The 22,913-nt window shown below is 43.4% G+C and overlaps 1 protein-coding gene across 6 annotated transcripts in view; it reads left to right on the top strand.

Moving 5' to 3' along the window:
• Window positions 1–13,734, top strand: part of MCF2L2 (MCF.2 cell line derived transforming sequence-like 2) — a 251,079-nt gene extending 237,345 nt beyond the window's left edge. For all 6 annotated transcript variants that reach the window (XM_081955551.1, XM_081955550.1, XM_081955548.1 and 3 more), the window contains 4 exons: window positions 3,934–4,052; window positions 9,147–9,259; window positions 9,995–10,098; window positions 11,877–13,734. In XM_081955551.1, coding sequence (XP_081811677.1) covers window positions 3,934–4,052; window positions 9,147–9,259; window positions 9,995–10,098; window positions 11,877–11,974 — 434 coding nt within the window. In that variant the 3' untranslated portion in view covers window positions 11,975–13,734. The remainder of the gene's footprint in view (window positions 1–3,933; window positions 4,053–9,146; window positions 9,260–9,994; window positions 10,099–11,876) is intronic.
• Window positions 13,735–22,913: the final 9,179 nt, after the last annotated feature.

Below are 22,913 nucleotides of genomic sequence, written 5' to 3' on the forward strand. Positions count from 1 at the left end.
AAATCAGAGTAATCTTTTTTGAGATCAGATGCTCATATGCACTTGAGAACATCTTTGGAGAGAGAGAAAAGATCTGGTAGGGAGAAAAATTACCTGGGTTATGAAATGGACTGAAGCTCTTTTACACAAGACCTAGATTCTTAAACATGCTCTCCACACTTGACTGGGGTTTGTGCCAGAAGCAGACTTGATTGATTAAAGCATGAAAATCATTTTTTATTTCCTATTGACCACCTAAACTTTTTTTCTTTCTACCATCAACTTCAGTTGTATTCTATTTGTCCATCCTCTTGTTTTCTTTCTCCCCATTTTGAAAATAATAATTTCTTCAGAGTGTTGACTTACCTACGCTGCTTCCTGAATCCAGTTGATTCCTGATGATTTCATGGAAACAGTGCAGTTTTCTTGGCAACGCTGCTGAAATTGTTGTCTTTTGTTGTCTTCTTTTTTCCCAACTTCCCAGGGATGCCCACAGTCTCCGGCACCATCTGGAAGTCTCCCACTCAAATATTAACAACTGGCCAAGCCCAAAAAAAGTCAAGCAGAGGTTATCCCTTTCAGAACACACCTCATGCATTGCTGATATTCTCATCATGTTGTCATGATTAAAAGACTCCAGAGAAGGTGTCAGGGCAGCCTCCATCAGTAACCAAGAAAGAAACCACTCAACTCCATATTTCAGAATTAAGAGTACTTTTACTGGTTATGAGTAGATAGCAGCTAAGCAAAGCAAGATCTGAGGCAAAAGTGCGCGTAATCATAGATATCAATATGTGACCCAACTCCCTCCCCTTAGTAACCCCATCCCCCAGTCCAATCCGCACACCCCACAGGTGTCATGTGGGCTGCAGCTTCAAAACCCATCATCAGGTTGGTATGCCGGACGGTTGCCCTTGGCGGCAATTCCACTATCTGCAGCATGCACAGTAGATGGTGAGAAAATCACTCCCTTCTTCATTCACTCCTGTGCTTAAGCTTCCCCTCCCAAACACCATGTTATCTCCCCCCCTCCCCGTTTCAATGGCAGCTGAAAGCAAGCAGCAAAGCAGAGGCTGACATCAGGTCTCTACTCCCGTGGTTCGACTCCTACCACCGCTTGATGGAGTGAGCTCCCGTCACTTGCCTCAGCTTCTGCCAACCTAGCAGTTCGAAAGCACGTAAATGCAAGTAGATAAATAGGTATCACTCGGTGGGAAGCTCACAGTGTTCTGTGTTTCACCATACACTTTATGTTGCGGCATGATGACACGCTGGTCACATGATTGTTGAAATGTCTTTGAACAGTGCGGGCTCACTGGCTTAAAGAAATGGGGATGAGAACCATCCCCTAAAGTCAGCTATCACTACTGAAGTAAAACCCACAGGGATTCCTTTATGTTTTGTCATGATTATGACTTTTCAGAAGAAATACCTGTTTTGATTGTGATGCAGCAATCTCCAAAAAAGTGATGCTCACCAGGTGTGTTTAATCGCCTAACTGAGCCAGTGGTGAAATTCAAAACATTTTACTACTGGTTCTGTGGGCATGGCAGGGGAAGGATAACACAAAATCTCCATTCCCTCCCCACTCCAGGGGAAGGATGCTGCAAAATCTCCATTCCCCCATTCCTGGAGGAAGGATATTGCAAAATCTCCATTCCCACCCCACTCCAGGGGAAGGATACTGCAAAATCTCCATTCCCTCCCCACTCCAGGGGAAGGATACTGCAAAATCTCCATTCCCCCATTCCTGGAGGAAGGATATTGCAAAATCCCCATTCCCTCCCCACTACAGGGGAAGGATGCTGCAAAATCTCCATTCCCACCCCACTCCAGGAGAACTATATTGCAAAATCTCCATTCCCACCCCACTCCAGGGGAAGGATACTGCAAAATCTCCATTCCCCCATTCCTGGAGGAAGGATATTGCAAAATCCCCATTCCCTCCCCACTACAGGGGAAGGATGCTGCAAAATCTCCATTCCCACCCCACTCCAGGAGAACTATATTGCAAAATCTCCATTCCCTCCCCACTCCAGGGGAAGGATACTGCAAAATCTCCATTCCCCCATTCCTGGAGGAAGGATATTGCAAAATCCCCATTCCCTCCCCACTACAGGGGAAGGATGCTGCAAAATCTCCATTCCCACCCCACTCCAGGAGAACTATATTGCAAAATCTCCATTCCCACCCCACTCCAGGGGAAGGATACTGTAAAATCTCCATTTTCACCTCACTCTGGGGCCAGGCAGAGGTGGTATTTGCCAGTTCTCGGAACTACTCAAAATTTCCACTACCAGTTCTCCAGAAGCTGTCAGAACAAGCTGGATTTCACCCCTGGACTGAGTTAATACAGTACAGGACACAATTCCATGTTTAAATCATTTCTTCTTCCAAAAATCCCTAAATATTATACATGACATGTTTTAGAAAGTCAACTGTGTAATATTGATGGCCTGGCCCTTTTGAAAAAAAACAATCTTCTAAACAAAAGCAACAAATTAGCCTTATACGAGATATAAATTATTTCATTAAAGGATTAAATTACTTTAATAATTAAATGCATATTATTAAACACCGCTAGAGTCAGAGGAGAAAGTGGGCTAATCTTGTTCATGAAGAAATGAAGAAAAAAACAAACAGGAATATGGCTGGACTTAGGCACTAAGGCTGAGCAGCACATAGAAGATCCAGCAACCCAGAAATCTCTGAGCAACCGAAGGCATGCAATATTGATTTGGGGAATTGAATTTGAGACTACAATTATTAGTAGTAGTATTTTATTCATTGAGTATGAAACTCAGTCAACTGAACATTTAAAGGTGTGTCACAAATTTCATTGACTGTTGCTAATGGTTTGATACAGGTTTCTGCCAGCATCCTAGCTATCAACCAAGTACCTTCTTAAAATATACGATGTTCCAATTAGCGCAGTTTTTTGCAGTTCTGCTGGTGTTATTGCAGGAAGCTGCAATTTATGTGTTTTGTAAAATTCTTGGACATGGTACCAAGTGCCCCAATGACAATGGCTATCACTGTTAGATGTTTCATCCATAGCCGTGTAGTTTCGATGGCCAGGTCATGAGATTTTGTGATTTTTTTCTCGCGACCTGGCCATTGAAACTACACAGCTATGGATGAAACATCTAACAGTGATAGCCATTATTATGATGTGGTTAATTTTTGGTGAGATTCACAGCCTTTGGGGCCGGTTGGTAGCTCAACAGCTTGAGTCCTAACCAAGGACCTAGGAACTGTTAAGGTAAAGTCGGAGGATATAAGTTGTTCCAAGTAGGGTGGTTTTTTGTAAAGTCAGAATGTTCAAGTCAGGTAAATTTAGAATTTTCAAATAGCGAGGTAGTCCTTTAGGTATTGCTCCAAGGGCTCCAATTACAATTGGGACAACACTCGATTTCTTTTTCCACAGTCGCTCAACTTCAATAGTGATGATGATGATGATGATGATGATGATGATGATGATGATGATGATGATTATTATTTTAATTCTTTATTGTTAAAAATAGTTGGACATGGTGCAACCATCCTGGCGTTATCTCCGCCATACAGAACTAAAGTATAACATAAATATCTTCTGTATTCAATGTACCTTACTAATTACTAATTATATACACATACCTAACTCCTTATAAACGCTTACATTTACCTAATATATTACATCTTCTTTTCATCTGCACATGCTTGTTCTTTTCCGTTCCATTCCTCAAATCCAACCATTGGTAGAATCTATTCCAAATCTCATAGTATTCTGTCTCTCCTTTCTCTTTTTAGTTCCGGCGTCAATCTTTCGAGCTGACAGCTGGCTCCGCCTCTTAATTATTATTATTTTTACAAGACTCCTTTTATCTTATCTAAAAAAATCAAATTTGATTTGATATCTAACACGCAACAGGAGATAATGCCAAGTGCTGTGTTCTGGTTTTTTTTAAAATGAAGGTTGGCCGAGCAGACAGATGCCCTCGCTAGATACATTTGAGGACTTCGAAGCCATTCCATCCAGCACTGAGGACCTCTCAAACTCTTCAGACCTGGAGGAAGACAGCCACCTTTCTAATGTAGGTAACATCCTTCTGACACAGGTACAGTACAGGTGGTACTTTGCTCAATAGTAGTAACTGTGAGAGGGATCTTGGAGTTCTAGTGGACAACCATTTAAATAGGAGCCAGCCGTGTGCAGCAGCTGCCAAAAAAGCCAACACAGTTCTAGGCTGCATCAACAGAGGGAAAGAATCAAGATCACGTGAAGTGTTAATACCACTTTATAATGCCTTGGTAAGGCCACACGTGGAATACGGCATTCAGTTTTGGTCGCCACGATGTAGAAAAGATGTGGAGACTCTAGAAAGAGTGCAGAGAAGAGCAACAAAGATGATTAGGGGACTGGAGCTTAAAACATATGAAGAACGATTGCAGGAACTGGGTATGTCTAGTTTAATGAAAAGAAGGACTAAGGGAGACATGATAGCAGTGTTCCAATATCTCGGGGTTGCCACAAAGAAGAGGGAGTCAAACTATTCTCCAAAGCACCTGAGGGCAGGACAAGAAGCAATGGGTGGAAACTAATTAAGGAGAGAAGCAACTTAGAACTGAGGACAAATTTCCTGACAGTTAGAACAATTAATCAGTGGAACAACTTGCCTCCAGAAGTTGTGAATGCTCCAACACTGGAAGTCTTTAAGAAGATGTTGGATAGCCATTTGTCTGAAACAGTATAGGGTTTCCTGCCTAGGCAGGGGGTTGGACTAGAAGACCTCCAAGGTCCCTTCCAACTCTGCTATTGCATTGTATTGTATACCTTCGTGCAAGATCTAGACGTGTCAGAAAGACCCGTTTTGCACAATTCAGGGCTACAGGGTTGTTTCCAAGATGGTTTTGGTTTTGAGTCAGTGGTGAAATTCATTTTTTTTACTATTGGTTCTGTGGGCATGGCTTGTTGGGTGTGGCAGGGGAAGGATGCTGCAAAATCTCCATTCCCACCCCACTCTGGGGCCAGCCAGAGGCATTTGCCAATTCTCAGAACTACTCAAAATTTCCGCTACCGGTTCTCCGAACTATTCAAAATTTCCACTACCAGATCTCTAGAACCTGTCAGAACCTGCCCGATTTCACCCCTGGTTTGGGTGCTTCAGGGATGTTTATTGATAGAGGTGGTTCTTGCTTTCACTGGAGAAAGCAGTTACCATATTTTTTAGAGTATAAGACGCCCCGGAGTATAAGATGCAGCAAGATTTTGAAGAGGAATTTTTTAAAAAAAAATGTTTTTGCACTCTGCAAATCTCCCCCCAAAGGCCTATTTTTCACAAAAATGGGCCTGTTTTTTCCCCAAAAAAAGGCATGAATAGCCTATAGGGAGCTTGCAGAGTGCTCCTGGGGAAGTAGGGAGGGGGCAAAAATGAGCAAAAAAGGTCTGTTTTTCGTAAAAAAATAAAAGGGCATGGATAGCCCTTAGGAAGCTTATAGAGTGCTCCTAGGGGCTGGGGGGGGTAAAATTGAGCAAAAAATGGGCCATTCTTTGCTCATTTCCGCCCTCCCCAGCCCCCAGGAGCACTCTGAAAGTCTCCTGCAGGCTCTGCATGGCCATTTTGGTGAAGGGGACAGGGTTTTGAGGGGCAAATAATGCTGTATTCAGTATATAAGACGCACCCAGATTTTCAGCCTCTTTTTTGAGGGGAAAAAGGTGTGTCTTATACTCCGAAAAATACGGTATGTTTGGAAGAGTTAGCAGTAAAAGGAAACCAGGCTGCCAAAATAGAATAAAATTCTTTATTGGCCAAGTGTGATTGGACACACAAGGAATTTGTCTTTTGTGCATAAGCTCTCAGTGTACATAAGGAAAATAAAATACATTCCTCAAGAATAAAAAGATACAACACTTAGTGATAGCCAAGGTTACTAATAAGCTATCAAATCGTATTAGGAAACAAATAAAAACAATATAAATTGAAAGATACAAGCAACATGGTTATAGTCATAGGTTGGATGAGATAGATATTGTAAGGAAGGAAAGAAGAATAGTAATATAGTCTTAGTAAATTATTTGACAGTGTTATGGGAATTAGTTGTTAAACAGAGAGCTGGCGTTTAGGGAAACACTGTCTTTGTGTCTAATTGTTCTGGTGTGCAGTGTCCTATAGTGTCATTTTGAGGGTAGAAGTTGAAATGATTGATGTCCAGGATGCGAGGGGTCTGTAAATATTTTCACGCCCCTCTTTTTGACTCGTGCAGTCTACAGGTTGGTAGCAATCATTTTTTCTGCTACCATCAAAGCTGGCACCAGCCAGAGCATAGAACAACTCAAAGAAGTAGTGTAAGGTAAGAAGATATGGAGAAACCTGCCCCATAGAATCACCAAGATCGGTCACAACTGAACGGATATCATCATTACCATTTCCTGCTTAACGACCACTTGTTTAACAACTGTTCAAAGTTACAATGGACTTCAAAAGAAAACCTACTTGTGACCTGTCCTAATACTTAACCATTGCCACACTTCCCCTCCACTCACACGATTGCATTTCGGGTGTTTGGCAACTGGTTTGGATGTATAACTGGTTGCAGGTCCTGTGCTCCTATGACCACAACGTGTGGCTCTTTTGCTGTCTTCCAGCAGAAACTTTAGCGTTAAAACTTACACCAGGAGGATCCAGGGTCGAAGCTGTGCTTAAGCAGGACTCCTCTCTGGGTGACTTTGAACCAATCACTCTTTCTGGGGGCCAATCTGTGACTTGTGTCCTGCAACGCTCAAATGAAATACCCTTTTGAGAACATGTGGTAGTCAAGGGATGGCTAACCTTTTTCCCATCGCGGTGCCAAAAGCGGGGGAAGCACGTGAGGGTCGTGCGCGGGCATGCCCACACCCATAATTCTATGTGCACACCTCCCCCCACTTTTCGCACACGACGGACCCGTTTTTCATCCTCCCCATGCTCCAGAGGCTTTCTAGGAGCCTGGGGAGGGTGTAAACAGCCTCCACCGCCTACCCGGAAGCCCTCCGTAGGGCGAAGAATGGCCCAACGTGCAAAGTAGAAGTCCATTCCCGAACTTCTGGTTTGCACGTTGGATTGTTTTTCACCCTCGAAAAACGGCCGAAAATGAAGCCCCAAGTTAGCTGGCCAATGTGCGCATGCACGCTGGAGCTGACAGGACAATGTCTCCTGTGCCCTAACAAATAGCTCCATGTGCCACCTATGGCACGCATGCCATATGTTTGCCATCACAGTGGTATTCTAACACAGGGGACTCCATGCTTGGCAACTTTAAGACTTGTGGACTTCAACTCCCAGAAATCCTCAGCCAGACAGGAGTTGAAGTCCACAATTTGGAGACTCCTGTTCTAGAAAAATATGTGCAATAAACTTGCTTTTCAAATGAGCTTCAGCCTCAGCACTAAACATAGAACATTAAGAATGTCAGAGATGTCAGCCTTGAGAGTCCAGACAAGAACATACCTAGAAATACCAGCACTAACTTTATGCCTCTTATCTGACTGTTCTGTCCCTACTACACGTTAGTCTGTGTGCAGCTCGACATGCAGCTCAGCCAGGGGTGGGTTCCTGCCAGTTCCAACCTCTTCTATAGAAGAGGTTCCATAAATCTACAGTGCCGTTTAGAACCGGTTCCAGCTCCCCCCCCCCCCCCGGTCTGTCCGCACATCATCAAGATGAAGAGCGAGAGGAGGAATTCTGGGAGTTGAAGTCCACAAGTCTTAAAGCTGTCAACTTTGAACACCCCTGGGGTATTTTTTTCTAAAGGGTTAGGGGTGCAAGGGCCTTGTAACTTGACAGCTTAAAGACTTGCACACTTCAATGCCAGAGTTCCTGAGCCAACATGACTGGAGTTGGAATTTTGGGAGTTGAAGTCCACAAGTCTTAAAGCTGTCAATTTTGAACACCCCTGGGGGTTTTTTTTCTAAAGGGTTAGGGGTACAAGGGTCTTGTAACGTGACAGCTTTAAGACTTGCATGCTTCAAATGCCAGAGTTCCTCAGCCAACATTTTGGTTGCTAAGCAAGAGTGTTGTTAAGTGAGTTTCACCACATTTTACAAGTTGGCCACGCCCTCCCAGTCACATGGCTGGCAAGCCACTCCCACCCGGTCACATGGCCGGCAAGCCACTCCCACAAAGCAGGCCACACCTACAGAAGAGGCTCTAAAAAATTTTGAAACCCACCACTGAGCTCAGCCCACCTATCCTCCGATAAAACAGACTGTGTGCATAGAGCTGGGTGCTTTATTGAAAGAACAGGATAGGGTGAAACTGGGGAAAATAGGGAAACGTAGAGTGAGAACCAAATACAAGCTAGACAGTATTGAGTTACTGCTGAACATAACAATTAATAAATACAAGCAATTTAAATCTCCCCAGCGATGTTCTGTGTGTGTGGGACGTGGGTTTGTCCTTGGATGACCAGGTGCTTCTGCCTTCTCTAAATGCTAAAGGAGATGGAGTCTGGCTTCCCAGCATGCACTTTTTTGAGAGTGTGGGCTGATGGTTAAATGGATAGCTTCAGACAAGATACTTGGGGCATATTTGTCTCTCCGACCACTAGATGAGACTACAGCAGTGGTGGGTTGCAGGCGGTACGCCCCAGTACAGGCATACCGGTGCCTGCCCGGAGCAGCGGGTACCGTTCCGGTACTCCAGAGAGCCCACCTGCCCGAGCTCCTTACCTCTTCGGCGCTTCCGCACACCCGCACGGAGCGCATGGCACCAGCAGCTGGAGCATCGCGGAGGCGTCGCAAGAGGTAAGTAGCATTTGCGTACTGCACGCATTCATGTGGTGCACGTTGGGCCCCATTGCAACTGTACCGGTTGCAACAGGATCCGGAACCCACCACTAGACTAGAGGGCAACAACAGTATATAAAGGTCGTATGGTGTGACATGACATTGATCATTGTCTGGTCTGTGGGTTTTTTTCTCCTGTCTCCCAACTTCATTCCCACATACCATTACAGAGATTAACATGTAGTCATTGCTGTACCAAGTATTTGTAGATCCTTTATATTTATAATATGCTAGGAAAAGAGAAACCTACTTTCTCTTTTCCTAGCATGATTTATATTAATGAACATTTGCAGTGTATCAATAAAATACCGCTGGCTATATTTGGGAATAACCGTCTGTGGCTTGGTTTCATTCATTTTTTAAGGTGTCGAATCTATACCGGGTGGAAGGGAGTTTTGACACCTGTTTCCCAGACTCCCTCACCTTAGAAGAGGGCGATCTAGTGCAGTTTATTCAGGAAGGAGAGAATGGACAGTGGTAAGTAAATGATAGATATACCTGCTCATACAATTTTTAAATCATAATTAAAGGGAGGGGGGGAGAATCTTTCCTCTGGGTTATTGCCTGAATCTTGGAAAAACAGAAATTGAAGGAGAAGGAAGGAAGGAGTGATTCTCCGGAAGAAAAAAAAATCTTTAAAGATATTAGATGGATTTATAATTGGTTTTGGACCTGTCGCTGAACATTTCCCCAACCTCTGATTGCTTTCTGCAAGAAGTACTTTTACGTGGACTAACTTTATTACAATCCCATATTAAGGGACACGGTGGCTCGGTGGTTATGCCGCTGAGCTTGTTGATCAGAAAGGTCGGCAGTTCGGTGGTTCGAATCCCTAGTGCCGCGTAACGGAGTGAGCTCCCGTTACTTGTCCCAGCTTCTGCCAACCTAGCAGTTCGAAAGCATTGTAAAAATGCAAGTAGAAAAATAGGAACCACCTTTGGTGGGAAGGTAACAGCGTTCTGTGCATCTTCGGCATTTAGTCATGCTGGTCACATGACCACGGAGACGTTTTTGGACAGCACTGGTTCTTCGGCTTTGAAACAGAGATGAGCACCGCCCCCTAGAGTCGGGAACGACTAGCACATATGTGCGAGGGGAACCTTTACCTTTACCTATATTAACTTAGAAAGATTGCATGCTATGTACAGTACCAGCATTGGCTGAAATGTGGGGAAAAAAGGAAATTAATTTTTTTCCCCCCTCCAAACTCAGGTTAGTGAAGAAGCTAGTTTCGGAAAAAACAGACTGGATACCTTCCAGTCTGCTACAACCAGCAGAAAGTGAAGCCAACAGCAGTTGTAGAATCAGCAATTCAGGTAAGCCATAGCAAAGTTTGCAAAGTTTTATGTTTCTAATTTAATTCTGCATTCTTAAGTAGTAAAAAAAAATACATTCTGGCATATTGTTTCTTTGGAAACACAAGAGCATTGGTCAACTGGACTATCCTTATCATATTAATATACTCATTAATATCCCAAAGGGGATGCAGATAAGCGCCTAGTAACAATATCAATAAGCCACAGGCCTTTTTCCATCCATCCTCATCCATCCTGACCCAAGGGTGGGCTTCAAAAATTTTAGCAAGGGGTTTGCTGCCCGGCTGCTGTGTGGGCAGGCTATGGTGGGCGTGGCCTATCAGCTTCCTGCACCATGGCAGGGGGGGGGAGGAGTTTTTGCCCTCTCTGGGCTCCAGAGGTTTTCTTCAAGCCTTCCCCAGAAAACGGGCCTAGAGGAAGTTCGGTAAATGGCCTCCCCCACAAAACGGACCTAACAGAAATTCAGTAAGGCCAGAAACAAGCACATTTCCGGCCTTAACAAACTTCCGTTAGGCCCGTTTTTCACCCGCCCAGAGCCACCATGCATGCTTGCACCTACATGCATCCAGAACAGGCTGCATGGGGACTCCTGGGAGGGGAGGGGAGGGGAGGGGAGAGGTGGGTGGGTGGGGCCAGCCAGAAGTGGGATTTGCGGTTTCTCTGAACTGCACAGAATCTTAGCTAGAGGTTAGGGTTAAGGTTAGCCCACTACGTCCCTCAACAAAATTGCTTTTTAAAGCCAAATCCAAAATCTTACCTGTTTTGTTATCTTCACTGAATAATCTATCGTTTTCCGATTCTGTTTTCGAGGTTAATAGAACTAAAATGTTCCTTCAGCTACTCTTTGTAGAGAAATATATTACATTGGTAAACCATTACTAACCATGAAGTACATGTAAGGGCTGAAGGAATGAGGGTGCAGTACATTTAGTTGCAGGTGAGATAAGAATGGGAGGGGAGGGGCAATGTGATGGAATATTAATGGAAAAAATGCAACTTTATTCAGATAGTCTGTAGTCACAACCGTTCATGTAGTGAAACAAATGGCATTGAAAAAAGTGACTTATGACTGTTTTTCACACTTACGGAAAAAAACTGTGTTACTAACTTAACAGATGCACTGATTCAACAGATGTGGCAAGAAAGGTTGTAAAATGGGGCAGAACTCACTTAACAATGGGCTCGCTTAGCAACGTAAATTTTGAGCTCAATTGTGGTTGTAAGTCAAGAATACTTGTATTGTGAGCTTCTTTGAGTTGAGGAAGAGTTTCAAGATTGCATTGGTGATTTATTACCTAGAAGGAATCGCCGGCAGAAAATTTAACATCAGAGACAGCTTCCACAAAAGCATCTCTAAAACTTGTCCCAAAGGTGCTTTTTTCAGGAGGCAACTGGACTTTCTTGGTTTGCTTTGAAGACGTTTTGCTTCTCTTCAAAGAAGCTTCTTCAGCTTTGAGTGCAGGAACCAGAAGCACTACTCAGGTGACCTGAGGACACAGATAAATCTCCAAGTGCTTCAATGACCCTCTAAAGGATGCAAATTAACCACTATCTGCAAGGAATATTAATCCTTTCATTCCCCACTATCCTGTCAGAGCTGAAGAAGCTTCTTGGATGAGAAGAGAAACATCTTCAAAGAAAAAACAAGGAAGTCCAGTTGCCTCCTGAAAAAGCACCTTTGGGACAACCATAACCTGGATGACTGAGAATCTCTACAGACTTTTATCTCTAAAAGCTAAATCAGTATTACTGATACTGTTGGTGCGTTCCCATTTCAGATGTCTACAGTGATACCCACAGCTCTACATCCACAAACTCAGAAATGAAGGTGGAGCTGAACAGAAGCTTAACAGCTGGACAGAAAGCTGGAAGCTGAGCAGACCAGGAAACATCTCCTCAGGGCTCAATCTCATTTGTTTACCTGCAGATGCTGGACCAAATTGCCTTTCCCCCCCCCCAAGCTCCGGATTTCACAATTCAATATTTTGTCAACGTGAAACACATTAAAAAAAAGAAGAAGAAGAAGAAGCTAGTAAATTTCAAAATCAGTTAAACTTTAAAGGTATCCGAGTTACCTTATCATATGCTTTTTTTTTGCACTGCATTTTTGAATGTCGAAATTAGCCTAAATTAGATGGACGATACCCCCTCAGCTTCGGGGCGGAGTGTTGGATTCTTGAAACTCTCAGATCACCAGATCCTCAAGGTGATCTTCTCTTGGGCGGAATGAAAGGTGTCCCTTCGCCAATTTGGATCAGCTGCTCAGCCACTCGTTTTCTGTGGCTCGATCTACTACTTACATGCTGTTATCTCAAGACAATCAAAACAGAGGAGCCCCCAAAAAAGTCAAAGCTGAGTGACGACGAAGAAAGTGCAATTCCTGAACCTGAGCCAGCGGTCACACCTTTTGCACGACAGCGAAAGGTGTAACTTGCTTTGGGTTATGTGTAATCTTTTGTCTCTACAGGGTGTTTTGGATGCTAACTGGAAGCAAATACGTAGCGTGAAAACAAAAAAAAGGGAATGAGGAAAGGGCTTTCATGAAGCCAATTCTGGGATGTGGCATCGACAAGCCAGCTTTGTTCCCCTCCGGAGGTTTTGCATCCAGTTCTGTCTAATGCTGCAATTCAGTGTTTTACACTTGCGTGGAATGCGTTTGGGCATTGTCCTATGCTGGGCTCTGGATTAGAATACAGAGTTTCTTCCCCACCCCACCCCACCCCAATATTTAATGAATCCCCATATAATGTCTCTCGTCCCCCCCCCCCAAATGAGGTACTTGCAAAGAGAATGGTTGCCAAGGAGAATGTGTTGTCGCTTGAAAGTTTCTTGCCATGTCATATTTCGGGGGGTGGGGGTGGTTGTGAAGTTCTTCAGCCCTCTGAACAAAAGCATGAGTTTGCCATAAGTATAAAATGAAATTAGCCTGGTTCAATTTAAAAGCTTCAGAGGCTCTCATCCTGTTTAAAACAACACAGGTCTTTTAGTCCAATCCCCTGCTCAAGCAGTAGGACCTCTCCCCGTGATGGTGAACCTATGGTACATGTGCCAGAGATGGCATGCAGAGCCCTCTCTGTGCACATGTGCTGGTTTCTGGTGTGCATGTGGTCTTCGTGGGTGCCAGAACGCAGGAAAATGGCCAGAAAAACAGCTAGAAAACAGCCCCCAAATGGCCAAACAACAGCCTGAAAATGGCTTGAAAAAGGGCTGGAAAACAGCCCTGAAAACAGCCAAAAACAGGCATGTGCGCACTGGCCAGCTGGCCTTCAGGTTTCCAAAGCTCCACGTTTGGGCATTCGGTGCCGAAAAGATTCGCCCTCGTTGCCCCATCCAATATTTCTCAACCTTGGCTGCTTGAAGATGTGAGGATTTCAACTCATCTGGACACAGATAAACCTCCATGCTGGCTGTGGAATTCTGGGAGTTGAAGTCCATCCATCTTCAAGTGGCCAAGCTTGAGAAACACTGCCCTATACCATTTTTGGACAAGTGGCTGTCAGATCGCTCCTTAAAAACCTCCCGTTTTTCGTTTAAACCTCCCGGCATTGCAATTTGCAGGATTCAAGGCGCATGTCAATACCAGAGGGAGGGACTTATATGTGAAAGTATTTTGCATGAAGACTTCATTTGGATGATAAAGGGGAAAGCCAGGTTTTACAAATCTGCCTATGGCAGGGGTGTCCAAACTTGGCAACTTTAAGACTTGTGGACTTCAACTCCCAGAATTCCCCAGCCAGCTCTGCTGGCTGGGGAATTCTGGGAGTTGAAGTCCACAAGTCTTAAAGTTGCCAAGTTTGGACACCCCTGGCCTATGGTGTCATGGTTTCCCCCCCCCCCTAAACATAAGAATAGGATGACTTGATGAGTGCTGTATAAAAGTCTGGTCAATCAAGAGAAACCCAAAGATTCTTTTCCAACCCCTGGAATCTGAAAGTTGCATTTCTGGGGTCTTAGCAATGTCCCAGGCTAATTGCATGCCTCTTGACTGGCACATCAATAGATATTCTGACCTAGGTTTCCCCAGCAGCACGAAGCCCAGTCCTCATCCCGATTAACCCCTTTTATTTAATACAGTGAATTCATCTCCAGCAAAGTCTTTCCTCTCCCACAGTCTTTCAAGATAGTTCACAATTACCAACCTTTATCAGGCTTGGAGAGTGGCCAGGCCGATATCTTTCAGACGCCGCAATGCTTGGCAAGAATGCAGGAATGAACTAATTGTCCCCTGCAAACTCCACTCCCCTTTCGCTCCTCTTTTATTTCCTCGGGGGGGGGGGGGCATTAACTGTCCACCTGTGGCCTTACTCCCAAGTCGACTCTTGTTTCTTAGCAGTTCCCTTCGTTTGGCAACTCTGCGCATGCGCACACTGGGAACAAGCTCCAGCTGTTCGTCCACTTCACTGATGTCCGACTCTGAAGGCAGCTGATAACTGTCAGACGGCCCTGGCCACCTCTCTGCCTCCGACACAGAGCCCTCCTCAGAGCCTTCCCCAGACTCCAGGACTGGCCCATGTTCCTCCCCAACCTCCTCACTCTCCGAATCTGCTGCCAGCTCCGCTGGCTGCTAGCGGGCCACAACAATAGGTAGATGTGCTGCTGGAACTGTTTGACTGATCTTGGCATCCCACTATAAAAGCGGAATTATTTCCCAGAATAAGGCTTTGTCCTGCTGAAATGTTAGCCCAGTGGCTTTCAACCTATGAACTGCAGACCACCACGGGGGGGATGGGATGCAGGACGTGATGTCATCACAGGGGGTCCACGAAGGCTTGAAAAAATCTTATGATTTAAATCTTGAGTTAAGTCTTGGGGGGTGGGGGTGTCCATGGCCAGAAAAGGTATTTAAAGGGGGTTTGTGGTGAAGAAAAGGTTGAGAATCACTGTGTGGAGCCATTTTCCTTCCAAATTTGCAACATTACAGTTTACTTTAAGGCAAATCTTCCTCAAACTTCAGCTCATCGACTCCTTTGCGGAAATTTATGATCGTTTATCAACCCCCCCCCCCCCAAACATTTACAATATGAAAATAGCAAATAAAACTTCACAATATAAAATAAAAATTCACAGTGCTACAAATCATAATAGCAACAGCGGCAACTCTCTGTCTAGTCCCATCAACCCTTTGGAACCTTGGTTTAGGGCAGGGATGTCCAACTTGTTAGCTTTAAAACCTGTGTACTTCAACTCCCAGAATTCCCCAGGCAGCCATGCCGCTGCAGGAATTCTGGAAGTTAAAGTTCAAAGGTCGTAAAGGGGCCTTAGTTGCCCACACCTGGACTCATGGTACAGGGAAAGCCTTGCTAATGCTTTCCTGGTGCGAGGGCTCATGGGATACCAGGCATTCTTGGGGAAGGAAGGAATTTTACCATAAAATGGATGCCGCAGACAAGAGCAGTTGAGAAATGCTGGCAGGGCGATTCTGTGACTTGAAGACTACAAGTCTTAAAAGTTTCCAAAGTTGGGCATCCATTTCAGGACTTTTAAGATCCAGATGGGCTTCCAGGTCACCTGGTATTTTCATCAAGCAAACTAAGCCAAACAGTATGAAACAACAATGTGGCCTGTGTGGTATAAACCAGTTGTTTACCTTGGCAACCTTAAGACTGGCAGACTTCAACTCCCAGAATGCCTCAGCCAGCTATGAATTCTGGGAGTTGAAGTCTGCAAGTCTTAAAAGGTGCCGAGGTTGGTGACCCCTGATTTAAAGCATGCGCGTATGATAAGACTGGTAATGAGAGATTGTAACTTTACAGCAGCATTCGTCCACCTCAGCAACTTTTAAGATGGGTGGACTTCAATTTCCAGAATCCCCCCAGTCAGCAGGGGAATTCTGGGAGTTGAAGTTCACCCGTCTTAAAGGTGGACAAATGCTGATTTAAGCAATGGGAATCCATCCATGGGAATTGGGGTATCTTTTAATTTCTGATCCGCTTTCCTAAGTAGTACACTGATCAGGAGTCACAGTGACAACAGTTTTGAGGCATGTAGATGGGCCGGGGGGGGGGAGGGGGAGAGATTCTTGCATCCCAATTCAGCAAGAGAGGCCTGATTTTCTGTGTGTTTGCATTTGTCGAGAAGATCCCTGTTATACATTCACAAACATTCCAGAGTTTCCTTGATCCAGAGAAATTTGTGATATTGTTTTTTTTTTTTAAACTTAACCTGTTCAATTTTAATGGCACGATTAGGAGGTTGGAAATTTGCAAAAATTGGCAATGAAATACAGTTGAACCTGGCTTTCAGTACAGGACATATTTCTGCCCTTACAGAACGGAGAACATGTTCAGACACATCGGATTCATTTCGGACACACTGTGACGCCTTCTAGCTATATTTGCATTAAATTCCCTAGCTTCGCCATTCTTTCCTTAAATACACCGAACAGCTTTGGAAAACATCTGGGGCAGGGGTGAAATGCTACCGGTTTGGAGCGGTTTGCCTGAACCGGTAGTAAAAATGCTACTGGTTCGCCCAAACTGGTAGTAAAATAAGTGAAACCGGTTTTTCCAACCATCAGCTGTGACGCACAATTTATGTTAGCTAGAAAGCAGGATTTCCTGCATTTTAGCTAATGTAAATCACGCGGCACAGCGGATTCCCCCTTGCCTTACCTTTTTGACGCTCTGCACATGCGCGAGAGGCCCTGTGCATGCGCAGAGGTGGTGCGTATGAGCGAACATGCGCGCGCACATGCCCGCTCAAATTGCTACCGAGCCAGTAGCGAAGGTAAGTGTATTTCACCCCTGATCTGGGGATCAGAAAGATGTCACGCTACAGGTAATCCTTGACTTATCACCATTTGTTTAGCAACTGCTTAAAGCCACAACAACCCTGAAAAAAAATGTGACTTCCAACCAGCGGAAATCACACTTATGATTTTATGCAACATCCCCACTGCCACATGATCAGAATCCAGTTGCTTGGTAAGCGGAATATATTTATAATAATTGCAGCGTCCTGGAATCCCGTGGTCATTGTTTGCAACAAGGAAAGTGAATACGGGAAGCCGGATTAATTTAAACAGCCGTGTGACTCCCTTAACAAGTGCAGTGACTCATTTAACAACTGTGGGAAAAAATCCCCCAGGCACAATTCACATATCAACCACCTTGCATACCAACGGAACCTCTGGTCTCAACTGTGGTCACAAGCTGAGGACTACCTGTATTTAAAATCCTGTATTGCGAGTATTCGTCTCAGAGCTGCTAAATTCTGCTGCTAAAACTCCTGCAAATGTTATTTGCAGGGGCGGGAAAAGAATTTTTAAAAAAGGAGGGGGGAATCAAGACCGCGGCCACCTAATCAAAGCCCCACCCCTTTTTGTACATGTCACAAAGAGGCGGGGCTTTGGTTGCATCCGCTTGATGTCCGATCTCTTGACTTAGTTATCTCTTCCCTCAAGATGTCCTTGATTACTTGGCCCGGGATCTGTAATTTTTAAATTTGTTTTTCACGTTGAGGATAATGTTATTTGTGGTTCATCATTGCTGGAAGGGCAGCAGGGAAATCCTGCTTTCTTCCTTCATTTCTTGTTATCAGGACCGAATGTATGAATGTACTCCAAAATGTGTGTTTGTGTGAAGCTGAACATTCTGTAAATAGTCCATGACGAACTGTGTAAAACCAGTCCTTGTTTTGACTTTCTAAGAATTATAAATACCATGTTACAAAACCCCTTGCGATCTTTTTCCTTACTTTGAAGTGCGACGTGAAGTGGAGATCAATCCGTCTCAAACGGTAAAACCGAAGCGTAAAAAAAAATCAAAGGAGATTTGGCGTTAATCCGTCTCAAATCCGTCGTTTCTTTCTTTCTTTCTTTCTTTCTTTTGTTAAATGCAGCAGCAAGATTATTGGGAGGGCAGGCAAGGGACCTTTTGCTCATTTTGGAAAGAAAAATCTCCTTTTTGAAAGCTAAACACCGATTAGAAGGAGCCTATCTAACGGAAAATATGCAAACACTGCTGTCTTCGTGGACACATTGCAGTTTTGCATGCTAAGCTAGTCAGAAGTATGCCATGATCCATTGTTTTGCTAAGTGCCCAGGCGGTGATCAGATGCCCAGGCAACTGGCTCTTTTGGATCCAGAGACAATGAACTTTCCAATAAATAAAGGGATGTTAAGCTTCAGTATTAGCTCTAATAAATAGGTCTAAAAACACGACATATAAAGCATACATGCAAGCAAGGTGACATCTAGATCTCTTATGTCAGGATTCCTTAATAACGACAGCAGAGAGACCCCCGAAGGCAGTCTGGTTCCACAAAACTCAGTTCACAATAATCAACAACAAGGTTTTATCAGAACTTAACAGACTGACTTCCTAGCTCAACTTTTGTAGTCACAAGACTGCAAGAGTTGACCTTGGCTGAATGGCACATGATAATGGGGTAGGAACTGAATGTGTGAGGTTTTCATGACTTTGCAGCTATGAATAGAATAGAATAGAATAGAATAGAATAACAGAGTTGGAAGGGACCTTGGAGGTCTTCTAGTCCAACCCCCTGCTTAGGCAGGAAACCCTACACCACTTCAGACAGATGGTTATCCAACATCTTTTTAAAAACTTCCAGTGATGGAGCATTCACAACTTTTGGAGGCAAGTTGTTCCACAGATTTGTTGATCTAACTAACTGTCAGGAAATTTCTCCGTAGTTCTAAGTTGCTTTTCTCCTTGATTCATTTCCACCCATTGCTTCTTGTCCTACCCGCAGGAGCTTTGGAGAATAGGTTGACTCCCTCTCCATTGTGGCCGACCCTGAGATATTGGAAGACTGGTTCTCCCTCTTCTTTATTCAGCAGGCAAGAGTTGAAAAAGCAAGCAGATCAGCTCAGAATTCGACCTCAAGCTCTAGACTTTTCTTAATATGAAGGAGAAATCAAAATTGCCTCTAATCTCTTTGCAATAACAATGGTCTTCAGCATTACCATTACATCCATCTGTTTAAAAATATATAACTTTAATTATTGAAGAATCGAGTTAGAACCCAAAGCAGGTGACTAGATCAGAATTATATTACTGACCATTATTTTCCTAAGTATGGTACTGAATATAACTCCAGTTCCTGATAGAATAAATTCCGTTAGGCCTTTGTTATCGCCCAGCCAATAAAGCTCAGAACATAGTTATTATGACTTTTTAAATTATGTATGGAGATTCTAGGGACGCGATGACTCAGTGGATAAGATGCTGAGCTTGTCGATCAGAAAGGTCGGCAGTTCGGCGGTTCGAATCCCTAGTGCCGCGTAATGGAGTGAGCTCCTGTTACTTGTCCCAGCTTCTGCCAACCTAGCAGTTCGAAAGCATGTAAAAATGCAAGTAGAAAAATAAGGACCACCTTTAATGGGAAGGTAACAGTGTTCCGTGCACCTTCGGCGTTTAGTCATGCCGGCCCCATGACCATGGAATTCTCATCAGACACGCTGGCTCTTCAGCTTTGAAATGGAGATGAGTACTGGCCCCTAGAGTCAGGAACAACTAGCACATACACTATATTGCCAAAAGTATTCGCTCACCTGCCTTTCCTTGCATATGAACTGACTGTAAGTGACATCCCATTCCTAATCCATAGGGTTCAATATGACATCGGTCCACCCTTTGCAGCTATAACAGCTTCAACTCTTCTGGGAAGGCTGTCCACAAGGTTCAGGAGTGTGTTTATGGGAATTTTTGACCATTCTTCCAGAAGCACATTTGTGAGGTCACACACTGATGTTGGATGGGTTTACATAGCCTACCACTTGGTGGCTGAGTTGCTGTCGTTCCCAAACACTTCCACGTTCTTATAATACAGCTGACAGTTGACTGTGGAATATTTAGGAGCGAGGAAATTTCACGACTGATTTGTTGCACAGGTGGCATCCTATCACAGTCCCACGCTGGAATTCACTGAGCTCCTGAGAGCCACCCATTCTTTCACCAATGTTTGTCAAAACAGTCTGCATGCCTAGGGACTTGATTTTATACACCTGTGGCCATGGAAGTGATTGGAACACCTGATTCTGATTATTTGGATGGGTGAGCGAATACCTTTGGCAATATAGTGTCTGTGCGAGGAGAACCTTTGCCTATGGAGAAAATCAATTGTCCAGGGCAGTGGTGGGTTTCAAAAATTTTTAGAACCTCTTCTATAGGTGTGGCCTGCTTTGTGGGAGTGGCTTGGCAGTCTTGTGACTGGGTGGGCATGGCCAACTTGTAAAATGTGGTGAAACTCACTTAACAACGTTCTTGCTTAGCAACCAAAATGTTGGCTCAGAAACTTTGCCATTTGAAGCACGCAAGTCTTAAAGCTGTCAAGTTACCTTGCACCCCTAACCATTTAGGAAAAAAAAAACCAGAGGTGTTCAAACTTGACAGCTTTAAGACTTGTGGACTTCAACTCCCAGAATTCCTCCTCTTGCTCTTCATCTTGAAGAGGGGAGGGAGCTGGAACCGGTTCTAAATGGCACTGTAGATTTGTGGAACCTCTTCTATAGAAGAGGTTAGAACTGGCAGGAACCCACCCTGGTCCAGGGGATGGTTGTCCAAAAGGTGCTTTCTTTCAAAACGTTTTCTTGTTTTGCTAGAAGACCTTTTGCATCTCATCTAAGAAGCTTCCTCAGTTCTGACTGAATAGTGGAGAATGGAAGGATTTATATCCCTAGGGCTAACATTCACATGACTTCAAGGAATATAAATCCTTCCATTCTCTATTATTCAGTCAGAACTGAAGAAGTTTCTTGAATGAGAAGAAGTCTTCTAGCAAAAACAAGGAAGCCCAGTTGCCTTTTGAAAGAAAGCTTATTTTATGATGTTGGAATGACCATAGCTAACCTGCTACAAAAACGTGAACGTTAAGTAACAAGCTGTACAACAAAGAGCCCGGTCAAAATATTATTTCTTTTTTCTTTTTATCCTTAACAGATCTTTCTGGTAAGAAATAAATAAAAAGAAACATTGCTTGGAAATACATGAATGTTAAAAATGGGAGGCAATGACCATGGATGGCTTCTAAAATTCAGTGAATTAAGCAAGGAACTGGCAAGATCAAAGTTTTGAAACTTTCCAAGAACTCAAACAAGTAGATTTACTGTTGTGCTGCAACTACATGCAATGCTAATTTTGTCCACAAGGAGGCAAGAACGAGGCAAGATTTAATGTACATTTGCGATGTATTATTTCACTAAAGGAAGCTTGGCATGTTGCCACACCCAATTTGCACAACATACATCAGGGGTGTCCAAACTTAGCAACTTTAAGACTTGTGGACTTCAACTCCCAGAATTCCCCAGCCAGCTGGCTGGGGAATTCTGGGAGTTGAAGTCCACAAGTCTTAAAGTTGCCAAGTTTGGACACCCCTGACATACATTGTTCAAATTTATAAGGGGTAGCGTGTGGCAACTCTCTCCTCTCTATTTTAGAAACTTTATCTCTTCAGTTACTCTGATCAGAAATTGAAACGTTTCACAAATAGTTGTGGAAAGCTTCCATGAATTCTGGAAGTTTGGGAAAATATGTGATTCTGTGCTGAACGTTTATCACATCTGTAAGGAATAATATTGAGAGGTTTTTTAAAAACAAAATCCACAAAATAAAGTGCAACCTGTATCAGGGCCTTTTAGACCACTATCATATATTACTTTTGTCAGAGTTTGTTGCAGAAAATTGCTTCCAGAAAGCACACACAGATAACTGATTCACCTGGATTCAATAACTTATCTATATACATATTAACACATGAAGATAAATGTGCAATACCACTAAAGGTTTTCTCCAACGTAGTAGTAGCTACAAGGAAAAACAGTCAGCAGTACAGCAGAGAGGAATTTTCAATTCAGCGTTCAGAGCAAACAGTAGTTTCAGTTTCGATTCTCATCACTCAGATCTGCTTAAGCTCCCATTGGCTGACTTAGTTTCTATGCCTATTCATTGGTTGACCTTGTTACCATGTCTCTCCCAGTCATGAATATTCTAACAACTTTCAATATGACTGTGAAACATGCAATTAATAAATCTTATTCCTTCTACAATTCAAGACTTAAGTAATGACAAGCAATTAATGGAAAAAATATTCTTTGTGGCAACTAGTTAAAAAGTAAACTAATGCTGCCATGTCATTTTTTTTCTGCTTAATAACTTCACCCATGATTAGAGGCAAGGAATATTTACTTTTATTGATTAAAATTCTGCAGGAATCCTTCATCGGTTTCAATTGACCAGTGCTTAAAGAAGGTTCCCATAATCTGAAAGAATTTGGGGTAGGATGGGAAAAATCACAAGGGTTTTAATATTTTCTTTCTGCTTCTGAAAATCAACAAGATGTTTCTGGATTAGTGGTGCTCAATCTTAACCACTTTTAAGATAACTGGATTTTAACCCCCCAGAATTCCCCAGCCAGCCATGTTGACTGGGGAATTCTGGGAGTTGAAGTTTACATATCTCAAGTAAAAAGTGATCAAGGTTGAAAATAGTGTCCTACCTAGATAATCAGGATTTGTCTCTGGGATCCATTCTTCTGCTCAGACTGAAATGCTTATTGCAGAATTTTAACTTTCATTTTAATTTTAATGCAATATTGGCTTTTCAATTTCAACTATATAGCATGTAAAGGATGTGTGTTTGTGTTTTTATTTTTATCGTTATAATGTACACTGAAGGTGGCATTCAATTTCATTGTACGATGCGCAATGACAATAAACTAAACTAACAAGCAGATTCAAAGAAAATGAAATCAGCCAGCCGTAGCCTCTGCAGTCTTGCTTTTAATTTCGGTTCCCTCAACCTTTTCGTAAAAGCATGCTCACATGTTTCAAAGATGCTTTCCCTCCACCCTTTCCT

Source organism: Natrix helvetica, assembly GCF_964273705.1.
Source record: "Natrix helvetica genome assembly, chromosome: 5".
Lineage (NCBI taxonomy): Eukaryota > Metazoa > Chordata > Lepidosauria > Squamata > Natricidae > Natrix > Natrix helvetica.